The sequence below is a fragment of the Aplidium turbinatum genome, chromosome 9, assembly GCF_918807975.1.
Source record: "Aplidium turbinatum chromosome 9, kaAplTurb1.1, whole genome shotgun sequence".
NCBI classification, from domain to species: Eukaryota; Metazoa; Chordata; class Ascidiacea; order Aplousobranchia; family Polyclinidae; genus Aplidium; species Aplidium turbinatum.
Window position 1 is genome coordinate 1548763 of NC_137480.1, and position 15421 is coordinate 1564183.

At 37.1% G+C, this 15421-nt stretch overlaps 1 protein-coding gene across 1 annotated transcript in view; it reads left to right on the forward strand.

The window, feature by feature from the left end:
* Positions 1 to 621: 621 nt before the first annotated feature.
* The window catches only part of LOC145777019 (uncharacterized), a 36530-nt gene continuing 21730 nt past the window's right edge, over positions 622 to 15421 (forward strand). Inside the window, exons 1-3 of the mRNA XM_082588286.1 lie at positions 622 to 708; positions 4493 to 4651; positions 10728 to 10788. Coding sequence (XP_082444412.1) covers positions 4553 to 4651; positions 10728 to 10788 — 160 coding nt within the window. The 5' untranslated portion in view covers positions 622 to 708; positions 4493 to 4552. The remainder of the gene's footprint in view (positions 709 to 4492; positions 4652 to 10727; positions 10789 to 15421) is intronic.

A 15421-nucleotide genomic window follows, 5' to 3' on the forward strand; every position in this document is an offset into this window, starting at 1 on the left:
TTGCATGTATTGTTTAAGTATCTTCTGTGTTTCGTTTTTTTAATAAAATAGAGAATTGATTGATTCGTTGTGTCGGTCAAAAAAAGCTGAACTGAACGTGTTGATTTTGCTGTATATATAATTATACGCTTTGAAGGTTTTCAACTGTGCAATCTGTCAGTGCCTTTCTGTATTTATGTTCTATCTCAGTTCTGTATAAGAACTAATTCTGAAAATTGAACATGATATAGAGAGGTGGTTGTTGTTAATTAGTCATAAGACTATCTTCACAGCACTTGTATCATTGCTCAAATGACAGCAGGTGGGCTTATTATTGTTGTCGTCTGTTTCCGGAGTTTTCAAATGATCACAAAACTTTGATGACTTCATAGTGGAGGTTATTATTTTTATACGATAAACTACCAATGAGGGAGTGAAGAAAGATTTGGAGCTTGCAAACTTTGTTAAGTAGGCCATGTAGTGGATGTCGAGTAGTCCAAAGCATCTGCTCATACCTACCTGTAAATTATTGCAGTGACATCCCGAGCACTTCGGTGGTGGGAATGATCCGTGAGTGATGTCTGGATGTCTACAACTCTACATGTATGAGTTCATTGCATAAAACAAATCTTCAAACCATCAGGACATATTAACTCAAAAGATTACAACCTAAAAATGCCTAACTAACAGAATGTGGTGAACCGAATCAAATCATGACTATATTGCTATGTAAGTTATCATGAAGGTGAAAAAGCATCACTGTACTTTAGGGTGGTCCAAAAAAAACTTTTTTTGTAAATGTTAATGTCTCACCCTAAAATATTGTTACCATTGATGAGAAAATGATATATGTGAATTTTCATAAAGATTGGTTGATATTTAGGGGTTGCTACCGGGGTTCAAAGTTTTGTCGTTTGCCCCCATTTTAACGTTTCGAGAGGATATGATATGATACGGTACAGTAAAAAATACGGTACAGTGCCATTGTATATTGCAATAAAAATACAGTTTAATAATTACTCTATGGTCTGTTTATAAACTCATGTGTCTGTATTACGAATTATACTAACTGGTGTACATGTACGAAATGTGCGACTTTGTATAAGGTAAAGGTGAGTCCCATACTTGAATACAAGCATCGAGGGATGAGGTTCTCATTATACTAAGCCTTCGGCACTAACGAGAGTAGGGTGGCCAGTTCCTTTCTCTCGGCCGCCTTTACTTCAGCAACTACGCCCACCCAATATATTATACCCTGGGTAGAGGTGGGCGTGGGCGGTGTTTGTCAACAACCAGTATAAGCCGGGAGTCAAACCAGGATTGCATAATTGGAAAGCGAGCGCGTCACCGCTGCGACTTTGTATACTTGTGTTTAAAATTCAGAGACTAAATTGGACATTCATTAACAGCTTTAGAATACAACAAATAAACTACATACAGGAATTATTGCGCGAGGGTCTTTCTACTGCAGTCTGGATATCGCTGACGGTGATCGGCGACGACACGCAAAAGATACTGTTTTTGTTCTTCGTCACATGTGTGTAATGTGTTGTATTCCGTGATCAACGCCACTCCACGCTCGGCAATGTCCCAACCGGGGTGCCAATTGCAATGCTCAAGGGTGCCGCGAGATATTTTAACTTTAACCCGGTAAGTGTGGAATTTATTTATTTATTTTAACTCTAATCCACAATAAGCCTTTGTTTTCTCGCCCAGGAATAACAGCGTGAAAGAGATTTTGAATCGTTGCTGTTTTTTCCATAAAAACGTTTGAAACGCATCATTATTGCCAGGTTTCATGATTTTATTTTGCGTTTCACGGCGCACAAAGTCAAATTGCAGTGATGGATTATCGGATTGTGTGACCCAGCACGATTATAAAATTGCACGATTGTTTGCGAACCACTATAAAATATAAACTTTTGCATGGGGGATACCATACCTGCGCATACAAACACGATAGCCTACATAGCTAATCGAGAAAAGGCTAAGTTATAATTGATTTATTCTTTATACCAGTGCTCCGCAACCTTTATTTACTCACGGCACACTTAAAAACTCTTTAAAATTTTGCGGCACAATTCGGCCGACACATTTTCAAAATGTAAAAAATAACTATCATCTTTTTAATGAGATATTTGCGCTTGTTTCTTGCTTTAATAAAGTTAACAATTTGGATACAGTCATTCATTGTTTCTGTCAGCTCCCTTGTAAAATGTTTGATCATCAAGGCTTCCCTGTGTAAGCAGCAATACATAAGTTGAATGGCTGGATTTTGACGTTTTACCCATGCAGCTAAACTTCTTCCTTCGCCCACCATTGCTGAAGCACCATCTGTGCAAACGTTGATGCAGTTATTCCAATGGATACCATGGGTTATGAAAAACTCGTTGGTCACTCTAAAAATTTCCTGGCCAGTCGTTCGTTCCTGGCTGGAAGTTCTTTGCAAAATAATTAGGCTACTCGTTTGTTATGGACTCGCCATTGACAAAACGTTGGCTACTACACTTAATAGCTGTGCTTTCAATATTACGAAATTTTTCATTAAACACTGCTAACTGACAATTCAAAATGACCTAGCCTGACTTCTAAAAACGCACTACCACGTTAACCAGCCTTTTTAAAAACTAGGGCAGCCTTCCCATTGCGAAAACTTCAATGTGAGGCAAAAAAATCATAAATGCACTGTGGGAAGTCTAGCTAGAGTTTGACTTGTCTTGCAGTGGTAAAGCGAGAATTTTTAAAACATAAAAACTCCTTTCTTTTCAAAAAGTATGTTCTGATGATAGTTATCCCGCGGCACACCGGTTGCGGAGCACTGCTTTATACTTATATGAATATATTTTGTGAATTGCTTTGCGATTACAATTGGGTCTCCAAATTAGTGGATTTTCCGTACAAACGAACATTAAAACTAAAAAAACGAGAACGACTGCTTATAGTCGAGGAAGAAATGTGGGTGGCTTTGTCGAATGTGCCTCGAGATATTAAGGGACTTGTGCAAGAAGTCAAGCCCAAATTTCACACTAAATTTTGAATAAATACATTTATTTATGCGCGCTATACTACTGTACAACTCATTCTGTGCTATTTCATACAGTTACTTGAAATACAGAAATCTCATAAAATTGACCCAGTTTTGCCAGGATGCCGCAAACTATTTATCTCTTCGATAGGGTGCCGCAAGGTCAAAAAGGTTGGGAACCACTGCTCTAAACCCTTGACAGCCTGTTTTAACCTAAAAGGAGGACTTTCTGATGATTACCCTTTTAGGGTGAAACAGGCTGTCAAGGGTTTAGACAGTGGTTCTCAACCTTTTCTGAGTCATGGCCCCCCAGACTGTGGCTCTAAAAGACCATGGCCCCCTTGAGCAAAATAAAAATGTATTTGTTTAAAGAACAATGAAACGAAATCAATAAAAACAGTTAACGAATGATTAAATGATTTAATGCTTTCTTTTTCGTAATAGACTACGCTAGTAAATCAAGCGTATCCTTAATTGTTACGTTACAATCACAAAAGATGATGCAACATGCAGTGAGATAGAACATATGATGAAAAAACATGCTTTTAGCTAGCTTTACGATACTAACACCTACATGAGTGTTTTTTGTGTCACAATTCTGTTATAATTCATCAATACATGTTATAATTTATTAATGAAGCTTTTTATCGTGGCTCCCCTGAGAACGCTCTGTGGTCCCCTTGGGGGGCCGAAGGCCACGGTTGAGAACCCCTGGTTTAGAGGGTAATAACTATGTATGTACTATGTATATTAGTTTACATCATGTACATTTGTACATGTAGTTTATTTACTGTCTTCTAAAGCTGTTATTGATTGTCAAATTTAGTCTCTGAACTTTAAACACAAGTATACAAAGTCGCACATTTTGTATATATATGTAGACCAGTTAGTATAATTCGTAATACAGACGTACATGAGTTTATAAACAGACTATATAGAGTAATTATTAAACTGTATTTTTCTTGCAATATGCCATGGCACTGTACCATATTTTTTACTGTACCGTATCATATCATATCTGTATCACATCCTCTTAAAACGTTAAAATGGGGGCAAACGACAAAACTTTGAACCCCGGTAGCAACCCCTAAATATCAACCAATCTTTATGAAAATTCACATATATCATTTTCTCATCAATGGTAACAATATTTTAGGGTGAGACATTAACATTTACAAAAAAAGTTTTTTTTGGACCACCCTACTGTACTTGCACCACCCTTATATTATTATACTATTATTATTATTATGACTCGTAACATAAATTAACGTAACACTGTGGCATGCAGCAGATGTACTACACTGCTATAGGGACTAAATGCCTCCAGGTTTTCACGACATCAATAAGACACAAGGGAACATAATAATGCTGCAAAGAAAAAGCCGCCGGAGCTACCGTACATTGTTTAATTTATAGTTTTAATTTGTCAATGACAGTGCATGTGCATCTGAAAAAATTCTAATGAAACATATATTGCACAATGCACAGGTGATGCTGGTAGAGTTGCTATATGATCAATAACTAAGAATTGAGCATTAAACTACCACAATGAACCAAGGAACAGCTGATCACAGTGAAAGGATGAAAGAAAATTTTGATGACGACCTTAACTGGCTGATTCAGGACTCATCAAACCATAAACCTGGGGTCAGGAGTGACTTAAGTATTTTTTAACATACCGGTACACAATGACTCTATGATAGTAATATGGTAAACTTGCAACCTTTGATGTGTATAACTGTATATATTAGCCTACAGAACTTTCTTATTACGCAATGGGTTCATTCACTGCAGCAGTTGCATTATTTAATGTGTAGGGTGTTTCTGAATGATTTATCATAACTTATTAGTTGAAACTATGAAATTGTTGTCAATCAGAATTACACAGTGTTGACATATTTTTAGCACTTATATAAATTAGATAAAAAGAAAAAAGGAACTGATAGTGCAAAAACACAAAATACACTAGAATCGGCCTAACTCGACTTTTAAAAGGAAATTGAAAAGTTAAGCATTATACAGTAGAATTCGCCTTTAACAGCACCTCTAGGGGATTGCAAAAACTGACGTTATAGCCGAATTGACGTTATAGACGAACTACCGCAAACTATTTCAAAACTGTCTTTTGATTAAAGAAAGAGGTGTATAATCCCGGAATGGCCCGTTTCGGTGAGTCCGATTCGGTGAGTCCGATCCCTTAAAGGGGGATTTTTTTAATTTTTTTTTTAAATTATTGGGTACCGTAGCCTAATTATCATTGTCGTTTTAGGGTTTGGGGTTAGGGTTAAGGGTTAGAGGTTAGGAACTCACTGAATCGGACTCACCGAATCGGACTCACCGAATAGTAGCAGACCCGTATAATCCAGTCAGGTATACTGTGTAGTTCAGGTTTACGGAATTTCATATTCTTTTGCAAGCTCTGATACCGGTACGCTTGTAGTCTTACCGCTGTTGAATTGGCTAACAATTTCATATTTTTTTCCAAAGAGGGAAATGTCTTCGTTTGTTTGGCATTTTGCTTCAGCAATCTCTTTCGACAACTGTACTGCGTAACACTGCGGCTTCTAGTTTATACAGTACTGCACGTACAACTGTTGCTTTGAGTTGTTTAAAGGTCAGCTGTAGAGCTGCTTTTTACACGTGATAGTTTTTCACTCGGGAAAAAATTTAATTCAGTTAATTAAAGTCCCTGCTGCGAACGACATAGCAAAATAAAGGGAAGACATTTTGCAAGCAGCAGTGCTAACTGGATTAAAAGACTGACCATTTGTGGTGAAGGTGATGGCTTAAAGTGACGAGCAAAAGACATCTGGGGACCAATAAAGGGTGCTGTTACATGCGAATTGACGTTATGATATAGGTGATGCTGTTGTAGCCGAACTACAATGTACATAAAAGATAGGAATTTTGCCAGGACCTAGCGAAATGTGACGTAATAGGCGAATTGATGTTATAAACGAAGCCGTTATAGGCGAATTCTACTGCAGCAAATTTATTTACCCAAAAAATGCAAGCTACACATACATATTTTTGCTATGAGCAAACTGTAGATCAGAGGCATGATCAACTGTGGCCCGTCAGCCAGATTCGGGCCTGTGAGATTGTCTACCCGGCTGGTGAAATGTAGCCTATTCAAGTACAATTTGCTGTTTTCCTTGCTTATTTTCTTATAAAATTTTTGAAAATAGCTATTTCTGAATAAGTAAATAAATCAAATATAGTTATTACTATCTGAAGCCTTTACAAATTGTTTCACCTAACGGATCATCAGAAGGTCTGAAAAAACATGCAAACAGTAATTTCGTTTGGCTGAAAAGCTGGCCATTCTGAAGGCTGATAGTGGTCACCTTTAGAACAAGCGTTCGGAACTGGTCGGCAAATGTCGTCACAGAAACAAATTTAAACTCAAGTACCGTATTTTACGGACCACAAGGCGCACTTTAAATTCTTTTTTTTCCTCATAAATTGATCGTGCGCCTTATGGTCCGATGCGCCTTATGTATGGATCAAGTGCGGTAGTGCTTTATTGCCTACACTCAAAACCAGTACCGATATACTATTATATATGGTCCGGTGCGCCTTATGTATGAACAAAAAACTAATCAAAGCAATTTATTGACAGTGCGCCTTATGGTCCGTAAAATACGGTACTTCAAAATAAAATAAATTCCTTTTGATTTTCACAGGTTTTTTTTAAAGAAGATTTCATTTGATTTTTACAGGCTGTGAGTCTCATTTATTTTTGCAGGTTTAGAAACAGATTTTATTTCGTTTGTTCAGTTTACTACAGGTTGCATCATCACAATTCCTTGGGATTTTCACAGGTTATAATTTTGAAAAAACTAAATTTCATTTGATTTTACAGGTTATAAATCTCATTTAATTTTTACAGGTTTAAAAACAATTTTTATTCATTTTGTTCAGGTTACAACAGGTTGCGCTGATCATCACAGATGCATTTTGCTTCTTTATGATGTCACAGATGTTGCCATCATTGTTGCTTGGTTTCCATTTGGACAAATTGATTGAAAGTTTGTCGTAACGGATGAAGGTAGCCCTGAGTAATTCTGAGGTTTTTTTTCTGCAGATTAGATTACGGATATAATATTTAATATCTTTTCAGGAATTCAGGTTTAGAGGTTTTTTTTGCAGATTAAATTACAGTTGTAATATTTAATATCTTCTCAGGAATTACAGGTTTAGAGGTTTTTTTGGCAGATTAAATTACAGTTGTAATATTTAATATCTTTTCAGAATTATCGATTCATTACTGTTTGCATGTTTTTTCAGACCTTCTGATGATCAGTTAGGTGAAACAATTTGTAAAGGCTTCAGATAGTAATAACTATATTTGATTTAATTTGCTCTGCTTTGCTTTTTTGCTTAGCATTGAGCACTTTTTGTAGTATTAATAGTTTTCATTGTTTTGAATAAGTAAATATATATATATATGACTTGGCGTTTGCTATAAAACAATGAGTCTTTGTTTCTGTAAAACCCATTCGCTTGAAACAAATGAAGGAATCGATTGCTGCATACAGCTGAATAAAGTGCGCCCATTTTGTTGAATTAAACAGAATGGTTATACAGCCTGCTAGCATCTTTTCTCAGTCATGTGACCCTTTCTTCAAAAGCTGGGTTGCCTCTGCTCTAGATTGGCTTCCAATAAAAGCAATTGGTGAGATTCTTTTCATGCAAATTGCTGTTCTATGCAGCTATAACAAATTTTTTCAGAGCGTTTAATTGTTGTAATAAAAGTTCTTCTCAGCATATTGCATTCTTCAAGCCCCGATAGCTCAATTGGTTAGCGCGTCACTTCTGGAACGAAGAAACTTCAAGATCAATAGCGGCGCTGGTTCGACTCTCAGGGTGTGCGCTTGAGCAACGCACGTTAAGGACTGCTCTCTATTTAGCGGCATCTAATGAATGGAATAATTCCCCGGCAACAAGACTTCAGCAATCGGAAACTTCACTCTGCCAATCTCAGTGACCGGGCCTGCGTCAGTGATTCAAAGCCTCTACAAGTATGCGAAACTACCAGGATTAAACTCTGCAAGAAGCTTTCCCAGTCCGAGGATAAAGATTCAATCAATCAGTCAACAATTTTTTTATTTTTCCACATTTGTGCCTTGTGGCAACGTCATCCTGTTTTCTTTGGTACATGTGGGACACTGGAGACAGGGAAAAGATCCTGATGGAGTCTAAAATGTGCCACAAGGCTAAGAAATATTTTATCAAAGTAATGTCTGACTATTATAAAGATTGAGAAACTTTTCATTGAATAAAAGTTTTTAGTTTTCAAAATTTTTAACATTGAAATACCGGTGGGTTCGGTTTTTGAATCTTTATCCTTGGACTGACAAAGCCTTGATAGGGGATTCCTGGTAGTTTTGCATATTTACTTGCAGGGCTGCGATTTTTTCTTTTTTGTCGAACGACCAAAAATTCTACGCTTGTTTGTCGAATAGTAATATGACGCCACAAGAGTCAGATTATGAGCGTTTGGCCGCGAGTTACCGCACAAGTTGTGTGGTATCAGAGTCACTTACTTTAAGTTTTTAACGCTGGTTGAGTGATTCCATCTACGACGGCAAAAACATTGCCGTCGCCAAATCAACACACGTTGGATTGCTGCGACAATTGCCGTATGCTTTATTGTTTAATCAAACGAAATTTTATGCGCTTCTTCATCGCGTGTCACACGGCGGTAGCCCAGAGCATCACGCAAGCTATTTTATGCGCTGACAATGCTTAATTGTGAACTGTAAAAAGTTTGCCACCTTATGAATACTGGCTTAATTGTTACGCAAATGTTATTTTTTCATCGAATGCTTATTATTTACCGGTGTCGTTGCGAATATAAATCATCGTGAAAGAAGATACAGTTAAAAAGTGGAATTTACCTGCTATAGATTATCAAACAGAAGGAAAAGTTGTGTGGTATTTTGCAAAATTTGTAAAGAATTTTATGACGGAAACAAATCGGAATTAGAAAAGCTACGGGGTCAAGTTAAAAAAGTAATACGAAATTAGATAAACGGTTCTTCGGCACTAACAAAAAATTATGCTTCTGATCATATGGCATTGCGCGTTCATGAACGGGCAGTTTTGCGTCTTCAAGTATTCCAGTGACGATGCGACAGCTTCATCCTTCCATACAGCGTCTTATGATTCCGATTGTGACTACTAGTTCTTTATCAAACAGACTCGTGTTGTGTTTGCTCGCAGTATCTCAATTGTGCCGAAATTATGTTAGTGTAAACGTAAATCGAGGCAATCATCTCGCAGTGAGATATTAATTTGTTACCGGTACCTGGTTGAACAATTAACGTTATTTTATGATAATTCAAAGTCGCTAGATGTCGAATTTATGTAAAACAAACGTAAATTTCTTCTTGGGCATTGTTACGCAGGCAGCAAAATTCGTTATTTTTGCATTGACTTCACGTCTGTAGACGTTGAATCAATGTAAAAATGATGATTTTTGCTGTCTGGGTACGCAATGTAACCCGCCAGGAAAATTAAATAGATTTGTGCTGACTCGAACGTTGAATCAACCCAAAATTAACTTACTTTTCCCTCTGAGTTATTTAACGTGATTTAACGTAACAGCGTGCGTATCGCTACTTTTGGTATTATTACATCACTACAAATCAAACAGTGCGGTCGTGACTCGTGATAGACTACTCTAGTATATTTTTCGCTTCTCGTTTTTTCGATTCAACGTCTGCAGACGTTGAATCAATATAAAAACGACGGGTTTTGCCAGCTGGGTTGTGTGCTTTTGTGAGTGCAAATGCAAAATCGCCCATTACGTAATCACAGAAACCCTTTTAGTGGATGGAAGTCAAGTTGCAACCGTGTTTATCTGTCTACTATTCCTTATTCACATTGCAAAACACTTCTGCAAGCTTGGAACAACAAGTGCATAAGTCAGATATAAATACAAACTTGCAAACACGTTGACAATTAAAGTAGCCTACTTCGGTTATTTTATCTATAAAAGAAACCCGTTGTGTCGAATAGCACAAAACGTGTGTGGCGAAATGTTTGATGCCAGGCGTTGAAACTTCGATCAAAGCATTCTCCCGCAGTGTTCAAAATGGCGGCGCTGACGCCTTGGGAGTTTCTCGTGTGAAGCGTCACTTTTAGACCTTGCTTGGAAGTACCTGGCGCAAGAAAGTTTACGTAAGTCAGCACTCTTATGATTGCATCACGTGATGCCTCCCCCCCCCTGATTGTTCCTCGACCTGACTACGTTTAGTCCTCTCTCAGTTTTTTTTATTTCCTTTTTATTTTCCTTTTTTTTTCGTAAGGCACGGCGTTTGTCGAATAGTGATGGCGCGTGTCGAGTGACCTCGTCATCGAAAAAGGCAAAAATCGCAGCTCTGTTTACTTGTAGAGGATTTTTACCGAGATTGACAGAGTGAAGTTTCTGATTGTTGAAATGTTGTTGCCAAAGAATTATTCCATCCACTACTTGTCGCTAAATGCAGAGCATTTCTGAAATGGGTTGGACTTGGTCAAGCGCACACCATGAGAGCCGAACCAGCTCCACATGATCTTGAGTTGAGCATGTAACCACTGAGCTAATGAGGCGGTCAAATGCTAATGAATAATTAATAGGCGGACAAATAGTATATCGATGAAAAGTGATTAGTTTTGTACATTGTCTTAGACTCTTAGTGGTAAATCTTAATAAACTGTCATTGTAAATTTGCAGGTTTCTCAAGTTTCAACAGAAGCTGAGGGGATGGCTGGTAATGAACACAGACTCACATCAGGTGAGTTAATATCATACTGCACATTGTATAAAGTATAATATATTGTATTGTAAATCATTTGTCTAAAAGTAATCTTTTGTCCAAGCACTGTGTTACCTGTATTGCCAAACTTGCTACTTCCTAGACCAGGATTATGCAAGCTGCGCCCCACTGGCCAAACGCAGCCTGCAAAGAAAAACTGTCCGGCTTGTGGAGAAGTGCCAATTTTGAATGGTGTGGCCCATGAGTTTTTAGTTTGGTTTGGTATGGGCAAACAATTTTTTATTTATCCCCTTTGCGTTGCAAAACCTATACCTGAGTTTAATTTATTATGTATACCTATGACGTAACAATTCTCTAACAGCTAGCTTGTGCAAAACGAACAACGCAATTCACAAAGCTGTCAATTGCTGAAAGTGTTGCCAGTTCTGAAGTTGTTAATGAGTTGTTAATGTTGATAGTTTTAATAATGAAGTCAATCGTTTACGTTTACGTTCTTATTTTAATGCGAACAACTACCCCACATGGTTTTTTAATAAGGTGCTCAGAGGGTATTGGATTCACGTTCTACACACTCTCAAGCGGACGAACGTGAATTGAAAAACTTTCTAACAGTTCCTATTATCGGTAAAGCATCGAAACGTTTTGTCAGTAACATGTCAAGTTTTCTTAAAATGAAGTTCAACGTGAATATTATTCCCGTATATAAAACATTTAAAGTGGGTTATTATTTTCAGCTTAAATCTGGGACTCCCTCCTGCTTGTGTTCAAATGTCGTGTACAAGTTCACTTGTTCGCACGACGCGAACTGTACATACATTGGTATGTCCACGCGGCATTTGGCCACGAGAGTGAGGGAGCACTTAGATTTAACTCATTTGAACAGAAGAAGTGCCATTAAAGACCATTCGACTGCCAATCATGTTTAAACAACAAACCATCCTTGATATCTTTTAGAGTTTTGCGTAAATGTTTCATCGAATTTGACACTAAAATCCACGAGGCTTTGCTAATAAAATCATGCAATCCTAGCCTCAATACGCAGTTGTTTGCCGCAGGTGCTTCTTATTTGCTAAACATCTTTTCTTAATTCATCATATGATGCGTGTTTGCCTCGCGGAATTAACCGCCATGTGATGTGCCTTTCTCCTCTGCTTTGCCGTTTCATTCTTATGCATTTCGTTTTCAATTTTGTGTGAAGATCAGTTATTTATTTCAATGTAGATGTAAAATCAGTTATTTTTTCGATACTTGAAATGGGCTAACATGTGTATGGCCGAAAACGTTCGTAGATAGTTTATGTTCAGTTTAATATATTATGTTAAATGCCGTGTGGTGGCTTGGTTTCATCTTTTTTATCTCCTACTGGATTTTCATCTGTTGGTTGTTGTATTATTGGGGCTATTCGTCTTTTGGTAATGTGCAGCAGAATTTTGCTGATGTGTGATAGTATACTACAACTTTTTTGCTACTTTTGGGATTAGGATAGTCTTAGTGAAGTTATCCTGAATTTCACCACAGTTGTGTATCTTGTTAATTAGCTTTAGTTTCATGCTACAATCATCATCCAAATTCGGTTTTGTTCCCACTAGTGGGGGGTGGCCAATTCTTTCCTTGTAGCGATTACCTTCACTCCTATTCTCCATCTCGTTCTGTCCTTTGCATTTTCTTCCTTCAGTCCGACCTTGTTTGCCTCATTCTTCACCTGTTCTTTTTGGAAGCCCCTGTTTCCTCTTCCCATCTACCAGTACCATCAAAGTCAATGCCTTTCGAAGAAAACTTCCCCCTTTCTTAGTACATGTCCAATTGTCCAGTATTGTCCATACCATCTTACTCCAGTTACCCTGGCAAGTTGTTCAATAGCCTCCCTCACCTCTAGCATATCCATTAGTTCTTCAGTTTTTTCTCTCTTCTGGTTTTTACACCACACATTGCTCTTCACAGAATTGCAAGTACACTCTCTCTTAGCATCCATGTTTCGCTATTAGCCTGTATCTCAGAAAAACATTCTTTGCAGAAAACAGTAGGCATGAGCAAAAACTTACAATAAAATTTATTTGTGTAAGTATCCATTTCAGTAGACCTACCTTTTCACATACACGACCTACTGTCGCGAACACAAATGACGCGATCCCTATGTCGCAAGACCTGAATGACGCAAGACGGTCATTTCTTTTCAAATTTAAATCTCTTAAGTTTTACTATTAAAGCAATTTGCAAGTTTTTCAAATCAAAGTGTTACGTAGCACCTCCTGACGATCTCGCAAAGGTGAAACAGGCTGGAAAGGTTACTTTGATAATAGTGATTCAATTTACTTGAAATCATTACATAGCTTTGCCCACAAAGTTCAGCTAATATCTACAGGTACAGCTTCGGTAGAGAGTTTGTCTTGTTGTACCATAGGCATACGAAGCCGAGCAACGTTATCAAGTTTAACATATTAAAGATTATTATATTTACAAAAAACACAAAACTACGCAACAATTAAATATCGAACGTTTTCGACATCACAAGATGTCCTCTTCAGGAATAATATACATACAATTTAATTACATCTGAATAAAATACAATGGTTAACTAAATCTATAAACAGGAAAAGACAAAAACTGCACAGTACTTCTGACTAGCTCAAACTCAACGATAGGCTCCACGAGAATCAAAGCAAAAGCCGCAAGCATACAATTGTCTGTTCAAAAGTGGATTGTGACGTTTTATGTACAAGGCTTCCAAGATTTTGGTTTGATACTCAGACTTGCCTCTGGACATGATCTCAAATTGCTTGATAGAAACGTTGTTTTGACATTCTGTACATGAGAAAATGTGATCTTTAATTGCGCTTTTTTGTACAGAATTCAAGCTCTTGTCGATAAATGTCTTGTTGACATACCGATGTATGTCAGGCTTGCATCACGCAAACAACTGAATTTATAAACGACATTAGAACATAGAGCAAAGGGCGTAGGCGACTTCAGCTGGAAATATCTGCCTACTTTGAACGTTCTATACACAGGGTAAATGTCACAATCAAATTTCTTTTTGACAATTTTAGCTAGATTTTTTGAAAATTTAGCTAAAACCTCTATTTGTTTATAGATTTAGTTAACATAGAACCATAGGTTGAACTTAGTTGAACCATAGGCATACGAAGCCGAGCAACGTGATCAAGTTTAACATCTTCAAGTTTATTACATTTACATAAACATAAAACTACGCAACAAATGAAGTATTGAACGTTTTCGACATCACAAGATGTCCTCTTCAGGAATAACATACATACAAATTAACTACATCTGAATAAAATACAATGGTTAACTAAATCTATAAACAGGAAAAGACAAAAACTGCACAGTACTTCTGACTAGCTCAAACTCAACGATATAGGCTCCACGAGAATCAAAGGTAACTGCATCAAACGGTGTTAAACAGATCACATGATATGGTAGAAAGGCAAGGTGCGAAAAAACTAATTTTAAAATACAGAGAGCAAGAAAGACGAGCCGCAACCATACAATTGTCTGTTCAAAAGTGGATTGTGACGTTTTATGTACAAGGCTTTCAAGATCTTAGTTTGATACTCAGACCTGCCTCTAGACATGATCTCAAACTGCTTGCAGTTTGAGATCTGAGTTTGAGAGCAGTTTGAGATCATGTCTAGAGGCAGGTCTGAGTATCAAACTAAGATCTTGGAAGCCTTGTACATAAAACGTCACAATCCACTTTTGAACAGACAATTGTATGGTTGCGGCTCGTCTTTCTTGCTCTCTGTATTTTAAAATTAGTTTTTTCGCACCTTGCCTTTCTACCATATCATGTGATCTGTTTAACACCGTTTGATGCAGTTACCTTTGATTCTCGTGGAGCCTATATCGTTGAGTTTGAGCTAGTCAGAAGTACTGTGCAGTTTTTGTCTTTTTCTGTTTATAGATTTAGTTAACCATTGTATTTTATTCAGATGTAATTAATTTGTATGTATATTATTCCTGAAGAGGACATCTTGTGATGTCGAAAACGTTCAATACTTAATTTGTTGCGTAGTTTTGTGTTTTTGTAAATATAATAATCTTTAATATGTTAAACTTGATAACGTTGCTCGGCTTTGTATGCCTATGGTTCAATATCTATAGGTGCATGCATGCACTTTCAGTAGAATATTTTCAAATTTCACAGGAGCAAAAAGTTTGCTGATGAGGTAAAACAATATACAAATGCAACCTCATAAACTCTATTACAAACAGTCAAACAAGAACATTGAAATATTTTGGACACACAATACGATTTAAAGATAATGCAATACAACATTTGATACAGGTTTGGCTTCCCGCAGTGAATCTCCTTCTTCGCTGCTTCATGAACAATGCAGGAGGTCAGTTACACTCTTTTGCAACAATTTACAACACAAATGTATTTTTACCTGAAAAAAAAAAGCAATAAAAGGTGGAGGTACATGCACGACCTGTCGACCACTTGCATTAACATTGTCTTACGTTAATTCTATACCACAGTCAACAGAAAAATGATGCCTTCAAGCTTTAAACTGACAAGCAATGTTCCCAAACTTCATAAAAGCAATGTCACTAATGACGAAACATTACACAAATGTGTTATAAATTTAAACTCATCGCAAGGAGAAGCAATAGAAATGATTAGTTGTTA